We start from the raw sequence: 21,146 nt of genomic DNA on the forward strand, positions 1-21,146 counted from the left end.
AGGGTTTTGCGTTTAAGAAAAATTAAAAGATCGCGGGCCTGGGATCTCGGTGCCGTCTCTCTTCGCCTCCGAGCCCGCAGAGGGACTGCGCGGTACCCGAAGGGGCGCGCCCGGGACCCGGAGGGAAGGCTGGAAGCGTGCGGGGCCTGGGGCTGCGCCTGCGCGGAGACCAACTCCCTGGCCCCGACGTCCGGCGCGCCGCCCCCACCCCAACCAACGGCCTCCCCCTCCCTCCTTGGAAACCGGCGCAGCTGGCGTGGAGGCTGCAGGGTGTGTGCTGGCAGGCGACCCGTGTGGCCTGCCTGCCTGTCTGCAAGCCTTCCTCCCAGAAGTCTGCGACCCCTTTTAAACTATGGGAGACTCACCACCGGACCCTGAGCCCCCTACTCAGCAGTCTTCTAGCAGGAGGAGCTCCCAGGCCCTCCAGCCGCGCGGTCAGCATTACAGTCAGGCTGGGCCCATGGACCCCGGCAAGGTGCAGCACATACCACCCCACGCCCAGCCCTGGCGGAGCAGTCTCCAGGACTGGTCACAGGGGGCCAGCCCGAGCCGACGTGAGAGCCTAACGATGTTCCAGGCCCAGGAAGCCCAGCCCGGTGGCGTAAAGTACCCTCCCCAGAATGTGGTCTTTACCTCAGATGGCCAGCCCCGACATTACCTGGACGAGGACAGGATCCAGGCCTCCCGCCACGCCAGCCTAGTGCTGCAGCAGCTGCAGCAGGGCCGCAGCAGTCTCCTTCAGCAACTGGAGCCTGCCTACCAGGAGCCCCAGTCCGACCTCTTGGGCCAGTTCAACAGGTATCAGAGAGAAGACCCGCAGTTCAGCCAGGGTGCCCAGCATGGGCCCTACATGAGAGATGACCCAGCCCTCCAGTTCACACCCTCGGAGCCGCGCTTCATGCCCTTCAGTATGGAGGTGCTGGGGCCTGAGCCTCAGGAGCTGGCCATACAGAATGCCAAGGCCTACCTGCTGCAGACGAGCGTCAACTGCGACCTCAGCCTGTGAGAGGGGGCCCATAGTGGGGAGGGGGCAGAACTCAGACAGGGAAGGCCCTGCTCAGGTTCTGGGAATGCCTCTCACGGAGAGCCTTCGACTGCTCTGGGGCATCTAACTCTAACTCGGCGTAGGAGTTAGAATAAATACCAACAAATAGCACAGTCACTTACCAGACAGGTGTGCCAGTACTTGACATCTAGTGGTCACAGCTGAGATGTTGCATATCTACTGTCCCTGTTTTACAGAGAAGGAAATTGTCGCAGAGAAATTAGGTTCCATGCCCAAGATAACACCTAGCATGTGGCAGATCCAGAATCCCAGGGCAAGTTATTTGGATCCTGAGGCCCTGTTATCCACTTAACTTTCCTGCCAGACTAAGGCACTTGCCAAGGCCACTTAGCTCTAGTCATTACACACCTTCGGCAGCCCCATTACCTCCTTGTGAAGCTCACACTCTAGTGAGCATGGACTATACATGTTATAAATGATAAGGTGAGAAAGAAGGCAGGGTGAGGGGAAAAGGGAGTGAGGTCAGGGAAGGCCTGTCTGAGGAGATGACATTTGATTAGGAACCCGAAGCAGGTAAGGGAGATCACCTTGCAGGTAAATGGAGGGCGAGTGTCCAGGTATGAGACACAGCAAGTTTAAATGCTTGAAGGCTTGCTGTGTTTGAGGAACAGCAAGGAAGCTGGTGTGACTGGAACCAGGAGGAAGAGGGGGTGTAGGGGCAAATGAGGTTGGAGAAGTAACAGGTCTTTTTTTTTTTAATTTTTTAAATTATGGTATTATTGATAGACACTCTTATGAAGGTTTCACACGAAAGAACAATGTGGTTACTATGTTCACCCATATTATCAAGTCCCACCCATACCCCACTGCAGTCACTGTCCATCAGTGTAATAAGATGCCACAGAGTCACTGTTTGCCTTCTCTGTGCTACACAGTTTTCCCCGTGATCCCCCACACCATGTGTACTAAACATAATACCCCTCAATCCCCTTCTCCTTCCCTCCCCACCCACCTTCCCCCCCACACCCCTCCCCTTTGGTAACCACTAGTTCCTTCTTGGAGTCTGTGGGTCTACTGCTATTTTGTTCCTTCAATTTTGCTTCGTTGTTATACTCCACAAATGAGGGAAATCATTTGGCACTTGTCTTTCTCCACCTGGCTTTTTTCACTGAGCATAATGTCCTCCAGCTCCATCCATGTTACAAATGGTAGGATTTGTTTCTTTCTTATGGCTGAATAGTTTTGCATTGTGTATATGTACCACCTCTTCTTTATCCATTCGTCTACTGATGGACACTTAGGTTGCTTTCATATCTTGGCTATTGTAAAAAGTGCTGCGATAAACATTGGGGTGCATGGGATTTCGGGGTCAAATAGTATTTCTATTTTTAGTTTTTTGAGGAACCTCCATACTGCTTTCCACAGTGGTTGAATTAGCTTACATTCCCACCAGCAGTGTAGGAGGGTTCCCCTTTCTCCGCATCCTCACCAGCATTTGTTGTTCTTAGTCTTTTCGATGCTGGCCATCCTGATAGGCGTGAGGTGATAGTTCATTGTGGTTTTAATTTGCATTTCCCTGATGATTAGTGACATGGAGCATCTTTTCATGTGTCTGTTGGCCATCTGAATTTCTTCTTTGGAGAACTGTCTCTTCGTATCCTCTGCCCATTTGGAGAAGTAACAGGTCTTGCTAGAGCACAAAGTTGACCCCATTCTTCCCATGCTCAGAGCCTGCCATGGCTCCCTAGTGCCCCAAGAAAGAAGTTCCATGTTCCTCACAACAGCCTTCAAATCCCTTATAGGTCATTCCCTGCCCACTCTCCAAGCTTTATCTCTAGTCAGTGCCTACCTCAGAGTCTAGAGTCCAGTCAAAATTAACTTCTAACTCTCCCCAACAAGTCCAAGCCCTCAGGAGCTTCAGGGTCCCTTACTGAAAAGCCCTAGTCAAAGACTGACTTCTTACCTTTGCAATTCAATGAGGGCCCTTCACCACACCCAAGACTACTGCCCAAGGGTTTCCACTCTGCAGAAGGTTGGACACATGTGCTTTGAAGTCAGACCAACCTGGTTCCAAATCCTGGCTATGCTACCACTGTGTAACTTAACGACCTCAACTTTTCTAAGGCCCCGTTTGCTCATGGGGAGAGTGGGGATTATAATTGTTCCTCAGATGAATGATTGTAGTGAGAATTAAACATTGCTGGCAAGTACCCAGTGTAGCACCTGGCTCAGGTGGAAGAAAGCCATCAGTGTTATCCCTCTGGCCTCCTCTCCTCCCATAATCCCCCTCTTTCCCTCCACTCCAGCCAAGTTCATGTTCCCCCAACATGCTAGGCACACCCTCAGCTCAAGGCCTTTGCATGTCACTTGCAGTGATATCACCTGCAAACCATTTTGCTTCTTCCTTTCCAGTCCTACCTTTCCTTTCTTTGTCATGTCAGATTGCATGGGCTGGGACCTCCAGTGAAGTGTGAAACAGAAGTTGTGAAAGCAGCCATCCTCATTCCCAATCTCATAAGGGAAAAGACTTGGTCTTTTACCGTCGGTGTTTGGTGTGTGCTATCGTTACTTGTGGCTACCCTTCATAAAATTGTTAAAAAGTACCTTCTATTCCAAATTTGCTAGGTTTTTAAAAATCATGAATGAGTGTTTACTGTTATCAAACAATTTCTCTGCACCTCTTGTCGTCTTACATAGGTCCATTAATATATTAACATGATAAATTATATTTTTTCTATTTTTCTAATAGAAGAAAATCCACTCTTGCATTCCTTTTATTAGCCCAATTTAATCATGGTGTGCATCCTTATGAGAAATTGCTGGATGTCATTTGCTAATATTTTGCTTAGAATTTCAGTAGCTATATTTCTAAATAAGACCAGCATGGAGTTTTCCTTTCTCCTAGTTTTCTTGAGCTTTGGTATCAAGATTACTTTAGTCTCATAAAATGTCTCAGGGTCTGTGCACCTGCTGTTCCGTCTGACTAAAGCACCCTTTCCCCAGTATCAGCCTGATCCTTCATTCAGATCTCCACTTAAATATCATCTTGGTGAGGGCTTCCCTGGCCTCCCTTTAAAATGACAAACCATCTCCTATCCTTGGCATTCCCAGTCCCCTATTCCTGCTTTATTTGTCTCCAGAGATATTACCACCCCTGACACGATTTATTTTACATATTTAGTTAATGTCTGTCCCCACCATCAGAATGTCAAAAAAGAGACCTTTTCTCTACACCATGTCAGCGCCCCACACAGGGCCAGGCACAAAGCAGTGCGCTCAGTGAGCTGAGCGGGTGCTGTACCCCACCCCTCACTCCCTCCGGGAGGCAGGTATGAACACCTGGTGAACCTGCTGACCAAGATCCTGAACCAGCGTCCCGAGGACCCCTTGTCCATCCTGGAGTCGCTGAACCGAACCACGCAGTGGGAGTGGTTCCACCCCAAGCTGGACACGCTGCGGGATGACCCCGAGCTGCAGGTGACCTATGAGATGGCTGAGAAGCAGAAGGCGCTGTTCGTCCGGAGTGGCAGTGTCGAGGAAGAACAGGAGATGGAGGAGGAGGTGGTGAGTGGGGCGGGGGGAGTAGCGCGCAGCGGGACCCGCAGTGGCCCAGGCCTGGAGGTGAGGGAGCGCACGGCACCCCGAGAAAACACAAATGATTTCGATCTAGGGTGTGTGCCTTGCGGTCGGGGCCAGGACCAGGTCACAGAGGGCCTTGAACGCTAGGCTGAGGAGCCTGTGCTTGCTGCTGAGGCCGCTGGGGCGCCGTGGAAAGGCTTGAAGGAGAGGAAGGGCTGCTTAGCTCGGCGTTTTAGGAAGCTGACTCCAGCGTCAGCATGGGGTGGAGGCTGGCCTTTCTTACCAAACCTTACTCCTCCCTCCCCAAAGTAACTGCTTTGCAGACGTTCCCTGTGAAACCCCCTGGAGTCCCTCAACACGGGACTGCCCGCTATCCCTTGGGTTCACTTTCCCCTTTTGAAAGTCGAGAGCCGCTGATAACTCTTCTACCCGTGACTCATTAACATTCTGATATCCTCAGAATATTTAATTCCACGATTCTGCTTCCAGAATTGGATAACTGCTTAAAATTCAGGTGAGGTATTCTTTTCCTCTTTCAAGGAAAATTTGTTAAAGACTCTGTTTTTTATCATTCTGACACCTCCCAGGCCCCCTGCTAAGAACTTTAGGACAACGCCCCTTGTTTCATCCCTGAAACAAGGCAAGTGCTGTTACTCCCATCTGTGGAGGACCCGAGGCTAGGAAGTGCCGAGACCGGACTAGGAAGGCGGGACCTGACCTCGGAGCGCGTGCCGCCTTCCGCCCTCTCTGCAGGTGGAGCTGCTCTGTGCTCCTCCTACGCCTGAGATTCTAGGATTCGGGCCACGGTCGGGGGGACGCTGAGAGAAAGCTGGGACGGTGACCTGACAAAGGATGGGGCCGTTGCCTGGGCAGAGCGCAGACTGGGACCCAAGTCTTAGGGAGGAATAAGAGTTTTACCTGAGAATATGGTTTTGAATTTCAGATCAACATTCTCTCCTTGGGAGGCCCCACCCCCTCAAATTGCACCCTTCCTCTCCACCGCCCCCTCCAAGTCGCATCCCCATCTGACTGGTCCTTGGAGGCTCCGCCCCCTTAGAGTTCCGGGACTCCTGAGGCTCCGCCCCATTGAAATTTGCACAGGAGGCTGCATCTCTTTCCAGGACCTTGTCCCTGGAGGCCCCACCCCCTTAGAACTTGCAGCTGGAGTCCTTAGGGTGAGGCCTTGTTGAAGATCAATATTGTGGGCATTCGTGGCCTGTGTGTGTTTCTGGGAAGAGATTCAGCGAGATCGGTGATTCAGCATTTTGTACTTATTTTTCTGTCTGATGGGAGGTAGAGCTCTCATTTCTCTCATTTTCTATTGCTTCCAAATGGCTAGCCATGATCCCAATACGCATGGAATAATCCATTCTTCCTGCTTTGGAATGCCGCCTCTACCATTTATTAACGCCTGTCTGGACTGTCTGTTTCTGGATTCCCTGTGCCTTTGCCCTGTTTGTGGCTTTCTGCTCTCGGACTCTCCGGCTTGCTGTGTACGCCCTGCAGCAGGTTTGGTTATTTGCTAGTACAAGGCTCCCCGTCACTGTGCCTCTGCTTTGAAAAGTTCCTGACTATTCTTGCACGTATAATTTTAGACTGACTTTAGAATTATTCTGTCACATTCCAAAAAGTAACACTTAACTGTACTTGTGTGACAACACAGGTCACTTTAAAGCAGGAACTAGATGATGTCACAGAAATGGAGGCGAGTGGCTTACACAGGATCAAAGATTCTCTCACACCTGATAGTCAGGTACAAGCAGTCTAGGGCTGGCAAGGTGTTTCCCCAGGGCGGGGACACTGAGGGCTGCCTTCTCTCGTCACCTCCAAACCTCCTCCTGTCTGTAAACCAAGAGGGCAGTTCACGTCAACATAGAAGCCTTGGAATAAACCCCATCTCTGGCCAGTGCAGTCAGTAAGGCTTGAGTTTTGCTGCAAGTGTTTGATTAAAATGGCCTAAGCAATTCAGTAAAGTATTTAATTACTTCACATCACCCAGAGTGGGCGGAGTTGGGGTGGCCTCTCTGTGACGTCATGAAGAATGCCGACTCTTTCCTCCCCTCCATGTTGCCGCCTTCATCAGACTTTCAAGCATATCCATGTTTGGTCCTTGAGCTCATCACTTTATGTTAAAAAATGGCTGCTGCAGCCGCACACGTACCCACACACCAGTGCCCCAAAAAGGGAGGGAAAGAGCTTTCCCCTGTGTGTCTCCTTTTTTTTTCTTTCTTTAAATCTGGGGAGCAAAAGTTTCCCAGAAGCTGCCTAGAAAATCTCTGCTTCCATCCTATTGGCCAGATTGGATCACATGACCATCCCTGACTGCCAGGGAGGCTGCGAAAGTGACCACAGAGCTTGTCCAGTCCGCGGAAGGCAAGCGATGGAGAAGAAGGTCCGGAATGGTGCTGGCTCAGCATGCTGACAGTGACCACCTCCTTCCAACCCAAGGGCAGGGATGTGGCGGGGCCCAGGCTCAGCTGGTATGCAGGGATCCCAGTGCCCATATTTGACCTCTGCTCCTCTCTCTTCCCCACCCCCTCCCCCTGGCAGTATACAGCAACCCACAGCTCCTGAATTTACTTTTTAAATATCCCATCCAGTTGCCACTAGGAAATCTTTTTTCCCATATCATATGTAGGGTATGACTGGGAACTGGGAGGAAAAAAGAAAGATTTTGGCCACAGGGAGGAGTTATAAAGGAGGGGCTAGAATGTGGCCTCTGGAGCCAGACTAACCTAGGTTCAAACCCAGCCATACCAAAGAGGTCATGTCTAGGCAGGGGGGATGCCAGCTGTACTTTCTCTCCACCCAGGCACAAATTGCAGAGGGAGAGAAAACAGTCTGATCTCTTATCTTGGGGCAGTTGGCCACTCTTGCTCTAGTCAGCAGTGGACAGAAAGACAGGATGATACAATTTAAACATGGAGGAGGTCACTCCACTGCCATGTGGACGGGTGGGAGGGGTATCCAGAAAGAGGGTGATGGCCTTTGTTTCATGGGCCAGGCATCCACTTCCAAGAGTTTCCTACACTCACTCCCCTACCTTCCCTCCTGGCAGCAAGGTGAGTCTTGGGGCTAAGTTTTGACTTTACCCCTTGAGTTGCCAGGCTAAACATCAGTTAGGCAAACAAGCAAGTGCACTGTGTTTAAGATCAAGGGAAACCGCCAGGATTACTTGCAAAATAACCACTCTCCAGCTATAGAGTATGAGGGTGTGCCGCATCAAGCTGAGATAACAGATGGCCCAACAGTCTCTCTGGTTTAAAATGGCAGTTTACTTCTCACCCACACTACCAGCCCATCCAGGCCGGGAAGATGGCTTTGCTCATCGGCCACCTGAGAACCCAGGGGGTCGGAGGCCCCACTGTGACACAGGCTTCCATGGCTCCAGAGGATGAAAAAGAGGGCATAGCAGACCACACAGGGGCTCTTACAGCTTCTGCTTGGAGGTGACATGTGTCCCTTTCGCTGCCGTTTCAGGTGGTCAGAGCAAGTGACATGTCACTTCGGAGCACAGAGAGGGCAGGGGTGGGAATGTAGACCCCCTGGAGTGGGACGAAACATTTTGGAACAACAGTCGAGTCTAGCAGGAAGAGGAAAAAGATGTAATAAATTGTTCATTTTAACAGTGTTCACAAATGGACCTTTTAAAAAAGGGGAATGTAGTACCTTTAGGAAAAACCTTGGTATACTTGTCATCAAATCTTTTACATCAGCTGGTACAATTTAAGCATCACTGTTCATTTTCACACTAACTGTCTATTACAGGTTGAATTGTGTATCTCCACCCCCCCACCCCAGATTTACATGTTGAAGTCCTAAGCCCTCCCCACAGTACCTCAGAATACGACCTGTTTGGAAGTAGGGTCATTGTGGGTGTAATTAGTTAAGAGGAGGTCACACTGGAGCAGGGTGGGCCCCTAGTCTAAGACGACTCGTGTTCTTATAAAAGGTTAAGTCTGGGCACACGCGCACAGGGAGAACGCCATGTAGACGGGAAGGCAGCAATTGGGACCTGCTGCTACGAGCCGAGGCCAGTGGTGGCTGGCAGAATACCTGAAGCAGGGCGAGGGGCTGGGACAGATTCTTCCCGCATCAGAAGGAAACAGCGCTGCGGACACCTTGCTCACAACTTCTGGCCTGCGGACCTGGGAGACAATCAACTTCTGTTGATTCAGTTTGTGGCGCTTTGTTAACATGCCCCAACAAAGTACTACACTACCTTTTCAGAATTTACGAACTCTTTGAATAGTATTTCAGTACATATGAAACAAGAGACAAATAGTCTTTTAGTGCACCAAACAGAAGTTAGCAGTTATCTCCAGAATTCTCATCTTCTTCAAGAAGAATGGCCAATGACTCAGATGGCCATATAAAGGAGCTGGAAATGTGTTAACTTGGAACTTTTTACTGCCCTGACTTCCAGTTGTGTGGTGGTGATCACTGTACCTTCCAGAAGCCGTGCACAGTTTCCCAATGAGAAGCTCATGTCTTTGATCCAATTCCCCCCCTCACCAGCCCCAACAGAAGTGAGGCTTCTGCTGTTGTTATTATGATGTTGTTGTCTTTGATCACATGCAAGCCTTTTCCCCTTGGACAGTTACCAGGGATGAACAGGTGTCTGAGTCAAGACTATTTGGTTTCCAGTAACACACACCTAGAGCTTGCTGAAATGAAGTGGAGGGAGGGATGGAATTTACCAGAAAGATGCAAGGCACTCCCCAGAATTGTGGCACTTAGATGGACCTCAGGAATAGCTGGACCCAAGATGACCAACATCTGCCCCTGCTCTGATCCTTCTCTCTGCAAACTGGCCTCCATTGTCCACCCACACACAGAGAATCATCCACTGTGTGGCTGCCGCATTTACACGTTTCACTTTCAGCCGCATGCAGAAATTGGACCCGTATTAGTTTCCTATGGCTGCTGTAACAAATTACCACAAACTTAATGGCTTAAGACAGCATAATGATTTTTTTTGTTTTGTTTTTCCATCCATCTTTGCTGGATTTTCAACTATTTCAAATGCTCACTAATAATTGCCTTTTTTGCCTTTCTTGTTTTGTTTTTTTTAAATTTTTTATTAAGGTATTACTGATAGACACTCTTATGAAGGTTTCACATGAAAAAACGTGGTTACTACATTTACCCATATTATCAAGTCCCCCCTACACCCCATTGCCGTCACTGTCCATCAGTGCAGCAAGATGCCACAGATTCACTATTTGCCTTCTCTGTGCTACACAGTTTTCCCCGTGACCCCCCACACCAAGTGTATTAAACATAATACCCCTCAGTCCCCTTCTCCCTCCCTCCCACACCCCTCCCCTTTGGTAACCACTAGTCCCTTCTTGGAGTCTGTGAGTCTGCTGCTGTTTTGTTCCTTCAGTTTTGCTTCATTGTTACACTCCACAAATGAGGGAAATCATTTGGCACTTGTCTTTCTCCGCCTGGCTTATTTCACTGAGCATAGTGCCCTCTAGCTCCATCCACGTTGTTGCAAATGGTAGGATTTGTTTTCTTCTTATGGCTGAATAATATTCCGCTGTGTATATGTACCACCTCTTCTTTATCCACTCATCTACTGATAGACACTTTTCCAGTATCTGGAGGCTGCTCATGTTCTTCCTCCTGGCACCTTCCACCACCATCAAAGCCAGCGTGTAGCCTCTTCAAAGCTCTTTTTGATTTCAGCTCCTGTCATTACATCTTCTCTAACTTTCCTGCCTTCCTCTTCCACTTATCTACACCCTGTGATTACAATGGGCCCACCCACATCATCCAGGATAATCTCCCCATCAAAAGAGCCTTAATTTATCACACCTCCAGGTCCCTCTTGTCATATATGATAACATGTTCACAGGTCCGGAGACTGCGACCTGGTCATTTTTTGGAGGGATGGTTCTGCCTACCATACCCCACCCCATTCTGATTTCAGATTCTGGCAAGAGAGCATGTGGTCTCCCTGCGTGGGGACATTGTTTTCCCAGACCTGCCAGGTTGGCCAAGGGCAGCTCATGCTGATCTCATGAAGAAGGCCCTCGTCTGTTTTGTCCTCTGATACATCGTATCAGAACGGCCTTCCCTCGTTCAGGGCTGATCCTCAGGGGACCCTTCATAAAGATTTCTAGACTGACTGAATGAAAGTGTTGGGGACAGCCTGGTGGCCCTGTGGATGTTGGAGTGGCCGACCCAAAGCCTGAGTGCATTTTAGTTCCAGCCCTTGATTTGCTTGTTCTCACTCCCTTTCTGGGCCTCCTTTCTCTCCCTCTCCCTTCCTCCATCTCCCTGGCATTGTGAACACGACAGGTAGTGAAGAAGGTGGCAAGAGGGGCAGGACTTAATTGCCGCCATCCTGATTCCTGGGTTTCAGACCTGTCTTTTCCCTAGATTTGCTGTATCATTTGGAATATCTATTAGGAATGCATTTGGGTACAAGTAACAGAAACCAGGACCAAAAGTGGCTTCTTTGTCCCATTGAACAAGAAAGCTAGGGCAGCTAAGTCGGCTCACTGGGGACTGGGAAGTTTCCACCTTTCAGCTTCACCACCATTGAGGTGTCAGACTTTGTCTCCCATGTGTTGCCTCATGGTCCCAAAATAGCTGCTTTGCCTCCAGATCTCACGTCCTTTTCCAGGCAGGAAGAGAGGGTAAGAATGAAGAAGCAAAGGATTTTCTCCTAGTGTTCTGCCTTTTCTTTTCCAGCAAAGGACATCCTTTCCAAGGACTTACCTCTACATCCCCCGGCTAGAAGCAGCTGCATGAGCAGTTGAGTTACAGAGTGTTTCGCTCTCTGGACTCTAGAAGAGTCAGGCTGGGGAGCAGGGCTTCACCCTCTCTTCCTCGGCTCTCTACCCAACCCTCTGCAGGTGGAGATGGCGTTGCCCAACATCATGGAGGCTGCCTTCTACTTCCAACAGGCGGGTGTGGGCCTGAGCTCAGATGAGAGTTTCCGCATCTTCATGGCCCTGAGGCAGCTGGTGGAGCAGCAGCCCGTTCGTACCTGCCGCTTCTGGGGCAAGATCCTGGGGCTCAGTGGCAGCTACCTGGTGGCCGAGGTGGAATTCCGGGAAGGTGAGGAGGTGGAGGTGGAGGAGGAGGAGACGACAGAGGGCGGTGAGGGCATGGAGGCCCACGGCGAGGAGGGCGAGGAGGGCGAGGAGCAGGCCCCCGACACCATCCCCAAGCCCGTGTGGAAGCCACCCACCGCCATCCCCAAGGAGGAGAGCCGCTCCGGCACCAATAAGTACCTGTATTTCGTTTGCAACGAGCCGGGCAGGCCGTGGACGCGGCTGCCGCACGTCACCCCCAGCCAGATCGTGCAGGCCCGCCGGACCAGGAAGTTCTTCACCGGCCGCCTGGACGCGCCGGTCGTCAGCTACCCACCCTTTCCGGGCAACGAGGCCAACTACCTGCGGGCCCAGATCGCCCGCATCTCGGCCGCCACGCACGTCAGCCCGCTCGGCTTCTACCAGTCCAACGAGGAGGAGGGCGACGAGGAGGAGGAGGGCGGCGTGGGGCGCGACTCCTATGAGGAGAACCCGGACTTCGAGGGCATTCCGGTGCTCGAGATGGTGGACTCCATGGCCAACTGGGTGCACCACACGCAGCACATCCTGCCACAGGTGAGACTGGGGACGCCCACCTCCCCACCCGTGCCCGCAGAATCAGGCGGCACAGGTGTGAAACAATGACAATCAAGTACCTGCTCTCTGCGAGACATTGTGCTGAGTGGTATTCATGTATGCATTTCTTCAGGTGGTGTTTCATTCATTCAATGCCTGCTGGTTAACAATACCCTGTCAGAAACCTCTGGGGCCAGATCCCTCTTGGAATTCTGAATTTTTCAGGTTGTAAAAAGGTGACATAGTACATACACCATACATCACACAACACCTCAGGCAGGAGCTGGGGCTGGGGCTGGCGCTGGGGCTGCAGCCGGTGTTCAAACGCTCCATTATTTCTGCAGCAAAACTGTATAGCTTCTCATCAGCTCACGTGAGGGTTGCCACCAAATGACTCATGAAAAACTTTTGGTTTCCAAAGCTTTTCAGAATTTGGAATTGTGCCTAAGAGATTGTGGTCCTGCATTTACTGAATGCCTAATGTCTCTGAACATTATATTCATTTATTTCTTCATTCAAGGAAACACCTGCTGTGTGCTAGGAACTTTTATTAATTCATTCATTCAGTAAACATTTATTGAATTCACAATGTTTTATTGAATCCAGATAAGTCCTTCTGAGATGGCATGATCATCATTTCCCAATTCATAGTTGATGAAATTGAAGTCGGCTATGTACTTAGGTTCTTTCATTCAAAAACATATGTTTTCTTATAAAATACCTAGGAATAAATCTAATGAAGGAAGTGAAAGACCTATACTCTGAAAACTACAAGACACTCAAGTGAAATTAAAGGAGATACCAATAAATGGAAACACATCCTGTGCTCATGGATAGGAAGAATTAATATTGTCAAAATGCCCATCCTGCCTAAAGCAATCTACAGATTCAATGCAATCCCTATAAAAATACCAACAGCATTCTTCAACAAACTAGAGCAAATAGTTATAGAATTCATATGGAACCACAAAAGATCCCAAATAGCTAAAGCAATCCTGAAAAGGAAGAATAAAGTGGGGGGGGATCTTGCTCCCCAACTTCAAGCTCTGCTACAAAGCCACAGTAATCAAGACAGTTTGGTTCGGGCACAAGAACAGATCCATAGACCAATGGAACAGACTAGAGAGCCCAGATATAAACCCAAGCATATATGGTCAATTAATATACGATAAAGGAGCCATGGACATACAATGGGGAAATGACAACCTCTTCAACAACTGGTGTTGGCAAAACTGGACAGCTACATGCAAGAGAATGAAACTGGATTATTGTCTATCCCCATACACAAAAGTAAACTTGAAATGGATCAAAGCCCCGAATGCAAGTCATGAAACCATAAAACTCTTAGAAGACAACATAGGCAAACATCTCCTGAATATAAGTATGAGCAACTTTTTCCTGAACTCATCTCCTCGAGCAAGGGAAGAAAAAGCAAAAATGAACACATGGGACTACATCAAACTAAAAAGCCTCTGTACAGCAAAGGACACCATCAACAGAACAAAAAGGCATCCTATAGTAGGGGAGAATATATTTGTAAATGACATATTCGACAAGGGGTTAACATCCAAAATATATAAAGAGTTCACATGCCTCAGCAACCAAAAAGCAAATAACCTGATTAAAAAATGGAAGGAGGATATGAACAGACAATTCTCCAAAGAAGAAATTCAGATGGCCCACAGGCACATGAAAAGATGCTCCACATCGCTAATTATCAGGGAAATGCAAATAAAAACCACAATGAGATATCACCTCACACCAGTTAGGATGGCCAACATAGAAAAGACTAGGAACAACAAATGCTGGTGAGGATGCAGAGAAAGGGGAACCCTCCTACACTGCCGGTGGGAATGTAAACTAGTTCAACCATTTTAAAAAGCAATATGTAGGTTCCTCAAAAAACTCAAAATAGAAATACCATTTGACCTGGGAATCCCACTCCTTGGAATTTACCCAAAGAATACAACTTCTCAGATTCAAAAAGACATATGCACCCCTATGTTTATCGCAGCACTTTTTACAATAGCCAAGATATGGAAGCAACCTAAGTGTCCATCAGTAGATGAATGGATAAAAAAGAGGTGGTCCATATACACAATGGAATACTATTCAGCCATAAGAAAGAAACAAATCCTACCATTTGCAACAACATGGATGGAGCTAGAGGGTATTATGCTCAGTGAAATAAACCAGACAGAGAAGGACAAGTACCAAATGATTTCCCTCATTTGTGGAGTATAACAACGAAGCAAAACTGAAGGAACAAAATGGCAGCAGACTCACAGACTCCAAGAATGAACTAGTGGTTACCACAGGGGAGGGGTGTGGGAGGGTGGGTGAGGAGGGAGGGAGAAGGGGATTGAGGGGTAATAAGTTTAGTACACATGGTGTGGGGGGATCACGGGGAGAACAGTGTAGCACAGAGAAGGCAAATAGTGACTCTGTGGCATCATATTACACTGATGGACAGTGACTGCACTGGGGTGTGGGTGGGAACTTGATTATATGGGTAAATGTAGTAACCACATTGTTTTTTCATGTGAAACCTTCATAAGAGTGTATATTAATAATACCTTAATAAAAAAAATAAGGGTTCTTCACCACCTCTTGGGCCCAACAACAATCCAATGAGGCACCCATGATACCCCCACTTCACAGATGAGCAAGCAGAGCATCATATGGGCCGCTGAATGTCAATTCCATCGGGACAGAGACTTGGGGTCTCTTTTCTCAAGGATATATCCCCAGCACCTAGAGTGGCTTTTGTATATAGTCGGTGCTCATTAAATATATGATAAATGAATGAATGCACGGAAACGGGGGCCACACAGCCAGCGGGAGGCAGACGTCTCGATATCACCGCTACAGCTCTCTCAGCAGCCCCCCACCTGTGTCAGCTCCTGTCCTTCAGTCCTTGACCCTGTCCTCCTGGGCACACCTGGGTCGCTGAGGACAGGGCCAGTCCTCAGTGTCCTGCTTGGCCTTTTACCTCCTCCTAGGGTGCAGGTTGGCTCTGTCCTCCAGGGGAGCCACTGACCTTCCCCCCACCTCCAGGGCCGCTGCACTTGGGTGAACCCTTTGCAGAAGGAGGAGGAGGAGGAGGAGCTGGAAGAGGAGGAAGAGAAGGCCGATGAGGGGCTAGAGGAGGTGGAGCGTGAAGTGGGGCCCCCGCTGCTGACGCCACTCTCAGAGGATGCAAGTAAGGGTCCTCTTCTTGCGCACACCACCAGCCTGCCAGCCTGAGGAGAGAGGGAGGGGCAGCAGATTGCCGGGGGGGGGGGGTCCTCTGAGCCTCAGGGGTTCTCTCATCTATGAAATGGGCATCACGATAGTGCCTTCCTCATAAGGGCATGGAACACATGTGGCAATGGCCCAGATGGTGGCAGACGGTCTTTGGGGTCCTGCCTGTGCTTGGGGAGAAAGAGAGATAGCTGGGGGAGGCTTCCCCAGGAGAGGTGGGGTCTGAGCTGGATTTTGGAAGACTAAACGGGAGTTTTCCAAGGCTGGGACCTCAGGCAACCGGAGGAAGGAGGAAGGAGAGACTGGCTGGGTAAATGGACAGAGCCTAGATTTGAACCCAGATTTCCAGCAATCTGGGGCCTGTGTCCTGCCCTCTGCCCCCTGGTCCAAACCTATGGCCACCCTGGAAAGAGAGTCAGCAGCTTCCCTGTCTGGGGGCCCCCAGGCTCACCGCCTCCTGAAGGATAAATATCCCCACTTTCTGGGGGCTGTCACTGAGACTCAGGCAGGTGAGGTGGGCTCCTGGGGGCCGCATAGCAAGAGAGTGGTCCCGAGCCAGGGTTCGAGCGTCATTGCCATGCTGTTCACCATGAAGGTTCCCTTCATGCCCCAGCTTGCCCTCCCCCTTTGCTCCCTCCCTCCCTTCTTCCTGCCTCCCCTCCAGGGGTCTGTGCAGGGCGGAAGTGCTGAGCCTCTGACCTCTCTGGTGCTCTCCCCTCCCCTGCAGAAATCATGCACATGTCACCCTGGACGGCCCGCGTATCCTGCAGCATCTGCCCACAGTACTCCGTGGCTGTCGTGAGCTCCAATCTCTGGCCGGGCGCCTATGCCTATGCCAGTGGCAAGTAGGTCTTCTGGTCCCTCCCGGCAAAGGAAGCCCCTACAACTCCTTCAGAACCAGGGGGATGGGGCAACTCTTGGGTGGGCAGAGATTGGTAGGACCCCCTTCAGAAAGCCCCAGGGCTGGCCCCCTCGTTAAGCTCCAGGAGTTCCACTAGGGCTGAAATGATAAATCCCAGACTGAAGAGTGTGACCCTTCATGGAGGACAATGGAGGATCAAAGAAGGGAAGGAATTGACCCAGAGTCACACAGCATGTGCAGGATTCAAACCTGGATCTCTGGCTGGCCCCCCTGGCGCAGGCTTTCCTGCTCTATGGGTCTGGAGCTGTATAGGACTCAGGAGTCCCCTCCCAAGCAGCCATGACAGGGCAGTCTCATCTCAGGAAGATAACTCCTTCCCTGTGCCCCCTGGACAGTTCTTCCAATTTGAAGTGTCTTCCCTCTATGGGGCAGAAGTCTCCCCCACCAGGATCCCCCACCAGTTGCATCCAAAAGATTTGCAGGCCAAAGTCACTCTTGCAACTTTAGAAAGGGAGCTACGTGCTCCCAATCCCTCAGCCTCTCTCCAGGCACGTTCCGTCCTTTCTGCTCAGCCACCGGAGGGCGCCCTCCGCAGCTACCGGGCGGGCACACTACCAGCTCTGTCCACCAGATGGCACGGCGAGCTTTCATGCATCGTCCTTTTCCATCTCAATGATGTCCCCGCACTGTGCTCATTATTGTCGGATTCCACCTTGATACCTTAACCACATTCTTAGCGATTTTGGTTTTTTTTCCCAGAAGTAGGCGAGAGGCACACTTGCTTTTGCAAACCCCTTTCTTCTGCCTAATTTGCCAACATCCTTCTGAAAGCAAAAGATCCCAGTTTGGAACTCCACCCACCCATCCACCACCCACCCATCCACCACCCACCCATCCACCACCCAACCGTCCATACACCCATCTGTTTTTTTCTTTATAAAAAACTCTTGAGTGTTACTATTTGCCAACTAGCTGCTGGGCCCCAGGCCCTTTTCTGGAAAGGCAAATATGGATCCGGCCCCTGGGAGCACAGGTGTTAACTGTATAGCACCTCTCTCCTCCTCCATCCTGTGACACCCCCTGCCCCATACCCTCAACCCAAACCCCCTCCCCACCCCATCCCAAATACACCGTTACAAACGAAGGTAAGTACCACTAAGGAGAATGGACAGACCAGTGACTTCTCATAACTGTCACGCCTTGAGGGGATCGAGGAAGGACTCCAGGGAAAAACAGCCTCGATCTGAAATCTTTGGGGAAAGAAAGAAGTAGCAGGGGGAAGAACAGGCACAAGGTTCTAGACCAGAGCTTCAAAAGCTGGGAGTGTGTAGCCTCGCCAGGAATCGGGTGGAAGTCCAGGTCTGGCTGCGAGGCCTGGGGTTGGAGCCCGAGAGCCTACCTTCCTCGTGAGCTCACCCCTGGGATGAGGGGGCCGGTTCATGGGCCACAGGAACCAGGACAGGCAGGGGTTGGGGGCTCCAAGCAGGCAGTGTATCTGAAGTCTCTGAGGAACACCCAGAGGTAAACCAATTCTCGGGAACAGCAAGGCTGTGAAAATAAGGTCAAAGCCAAACCACTCCCCATAGCCAGACCTTTATTCCCCTCTCCCCGCACTGCTCCTCTCTGCCTCTCTCCCTTTATCCCAGTCTCATCTTTTCTCCCATTTACTCCTCTCTCCTTCTCTAGTTAAAATTCTGGGGAGACGTGAATTGGCAGGGCTGAGGCCCAACCAGCACGTCCTTGCTTATTATCCATTTCCTCGCTCAACAATGAAGGCTCCATCAGGGCTTCTGGTCTTGTTTTTTCCTGCCAGGTTCCCACTTCTGCATCAACAGTATCCAACATAAGTAAAATATGAGTCACATATGTCATTTAAAATTTTCTAGTAGCTACATTCAAAGAGTAGAAATAAACAGGCAAAATTAACTTTAATAATACATTTTATTTAAGCCCAAATAGCATACATATTATCATTACAACATGAAATCAATCATGCAAAAATTATTAATGAGCTATTTTAGGTTCCTTTGTTCCATACTAAGGTTTCAGTATCCGGTGTGAACTTTTTATTTTATTTAAGCCCAAATAGCATACATATTATCATTACAACATGAAATCAATCATGCAAAAATTATTAATGAGCTATTTTAGGTTCCTTTGTTCCATACTAAGGTTTCAGTATCCGGTGTGAACTTTACACTTATAGCATATCTCAATTTGCATGCTAAATTTTCATCAGGAATCCTTGGCCTACATTCAGATTTCACAACATTTACAGTTGAAAAAGTAGATTCATGTATGCAAGTTGTCCCAGACATTTTTCAATAACTGGATTCAGTATCAGTTTTATTGTTTAGATGAATTAAAACAAAATCCACTCAATTCAACAACAGCAGAACACATGTTCTTCTCAAGTGCACATGGAACATTCTCTAAGATAGGCCATATGCTAGGCCATAAAACGTGGCTCCATAAATACAAGAGAATCGTTTATACAAAATATGTCCTGCGACCACACTGGAATGAAGTTAGAAATTGATAACAGAAGGGAGTTTGGGATATTCACAGATATGAAGAAATTAAACAACATACTCCTAAACAATTGGGTCAAAAAAGAATTCACAAGCAAAATCAGAAAAATAGAATGAGAAATGCAGGTTTTTGGTCACACTAGCCACCTTTCAAGTTCTCAATAGCTACATGTGTTACTGGACAATGCAACTCTAGCACTTAGCAGATGCTCAATAAATACTGCATGAACAAATGAACAGAGAAAACTGATGGGCACAATTCCCCCTACCACACCCACAACTTGGCAATCATGCAATGCCTACTCTGGGGCCATCCCTCACAGACGTCCAGACTGGGGCCTTTAAGGGAGAGCTTCCCAGTATCTCTTTGCCCCTCCAGGAAGTTTGAGAACATCTACATCGGCTGGGGCCACAAGTACAGTCCCGAGAACTTCAACCCACCCCTGCCACCCCCCATTCAGAAAGAGTACCCCAGCAGCCCAGAGATCATGGAGATCAGTGACCCCACAGTGGAGGAGGAGCAGGCCCTCAAGGCTGCCCAGGAGCAGGCCCTGGCAGCTGGGGAGGAAGAGGAGGAGGAGGAGGAGGACCTGGATGACTGAAGCCCCGTAACCCTCTCCCCCAAGCAGGTAGATGGAAAGTTTTCCCTTATAGATAGAGAGGTTTGGGTTGTTTTTCCATTGCTGTTTTGCTTGATGCCCCTGGAGGGCAGGCGTGGAAGACAAAGGCAGCTGCTCCCAATAAAATTTCCCCATGGCATTACAGCCAAGTCACTCATTCATGTGTCTACCTCCTATGTTGACATGGCTTCCAAGTCAGGACTGTTTGCTCTGCTGGGAACATAGACATTTCCTGGCACGTCTGTTAACCAGCCTCCCATTGCTTCATTTATTCATTCTTCTGGCCGTCAAACAACTACTGAAGTGCTTCCTGTCAGCCCAGCACTGCACTGGTGAGGGGGCACAGAGGTGACTAAGGAGCCCCAGCTCTGCTTTGCTGAGCTCACACTCTACAGAAGAGACAGGTGCATCCCCAGGCAATGACAGCCTGGGTAGGGGAAACCAGAGGACTGACAGCTCCTGATCTGACTCTTAAAAGGTCAAGAATAGAATAGGAAAGAACATTCCAAAGCAAAGGGAACAGCATGTGCAAAGACCCACAGGCAAGAGAGAGTGTTATGTGTTGAGGTAGTTTCTCAAACCTCATTTTTTGGGGACATGGTGTGAAGAGTTAGTGGTGAGAAATGAGGTTGGAAAGAGACTTTGGCATGAGCACATCACTTTGGGCTTCACTTTGCCTTAAGAACACTAGGGAGCCACAGATGGGCTTTGAGCTGGGGAGGGCCTTGATCATATTTGTGCTTTAGAACAAACCTCTCTAGACATAGAGGGGTGAGACAGGAAGGAGTCTGGGAGAGCAGAGACAAGGATGATACAGGGAGGTCCTGAGTAGGAGAGGAGTTTGGGCCAGGGCTATGCAGAGGAAGGGACTGGAAAAGAGGAATTCAGGTGACAGAAAGCAAAAGACTTGGGGACTGGAAGCAGGGTCTAAAGGGAAATGGTACAAATATAGGGAGACGCTGAGGTCTGTGCCTGGATGACTGGGGGAGATGGCAGTGCTGGCCCTAAGATGGGGACACGGGTGAGAAGCAGGATTTGGAATAAGATGTCAATTTCACTGTAGCCCTTGTTGACTGTGAGATGCCTCTGGAATATTCTGGTGAGAAATCTGGGAGGCCACTGAATAAGTGGGTCTAGGAAGGTCTGTGATTGGAGCAGGGTGGCTTCAGCAGAAGTGAAGGGTGCTGGCTAACAGTGGGGTCTGTTGGGATCAGGAAAAACTTTGGGGTTACTAGTGAGATAACTTTTGGAATCTGAGGTGAGTGTTGGAGGACCGCGTGAGATCGCTGAAGACAGTGAAGTCATGGAAATATGTATTAGATGTTGGTGGGAAATGTGAAGATGTTTAGGGTTAGCATTCATCAGTACAGGTAGTGGGCCACAGGAAGTCCTTGGAATTTTATGGCGACACCAGAGATCGGCAAGATTTGGAGGATCAAGAGTGGGGAAGAATGGTTGGAGATGTGGTGGCCAGTGTGGGGCCTTAAGATGTCAGTGGGAAACATTGGTGGTCAGGAGGGTGGGTGCATGTTGAGAGTCTAAGGAGACACGAGGGTCACCTGGGGTCATCTGGGATGTGAAGGGAAGGCCAGGATGTGTACAAGGGCTTCTATTCCGTTGCTAAGCAAGCGGTTCCCATGGCGCCGTTGCTAGGGACTTGTGGGGGTTTTTTTTTCTTCG

The 21,146-nt window shown here is 49.5% G+C and overlaps 1 protein-coding gene across 1 annotated transcript; it reads left to right on the forward strand.

The window, feature by feature from the left end:
* The first annotated feature begins 27 nt into the window (after nt 1-27).
* On the forward strand, nt 28-19,633 carry RSPH6A (radial spoke head 6 homolog A). Its single transcript, XM_037005474.2, has 6 exons — nt 28-1,002; nt 4,336-4,570; nt 11,455-12,210; nt 15,268-15,412; nt 16,181-16,298; nt 19,226-19,633. The coding sequence occupies exons 1-6, from the start codon at nt 353-355 to the stop codon at nt 19,446-19,448; spliced, it is 2,127 nt and encodes a 708-aa protein (XP_036861369.2). The 5' UTR covers nt 28-352; the 3' UTR covers nt 19,449-19,633.
* Nucleotides 19,634-21,146: the final 1,513 nt, after the last annotated feature.

Source organism: Manis javanica, chromosome 17, assembly GCF_040802235.1.
Source record: "Manis javanica isolate MJ-LG chromosome 17, MJ_LKY, whole genome shotgun sequence".
In the NCBI taxonomy this organism is placed as follows: Eukaryota; Metazoa; Chordata; class Mammalia; order Pholidota; family Manidae; genus Manis; species Manis javanica.

Bases quoted from the DNA above. Each gene is read 5' to 3' on its own strand.
- RSPH6A (XM_037005474.2), top strand. From the start codon at position 353: ATGGGAGACTCACCACCGGACCCTGAGCCCCCTACTCAGCAGTCTTCT. The intron at 1,003-4,335 runs GTGAGAGGGGGC...TCCGGGAGGCAG, and splicing joins GTCAACTGCGACCTCAGCCT to GTATGAACACCTGGTGAACC. The intron at 12,211-15,267 runs GTGAGACTGGGG...CCCCACCTCCAG, and splicing joins CGCAGCACATCCTGCCACAG to GGCCGCTGCACTTGGGTGAA.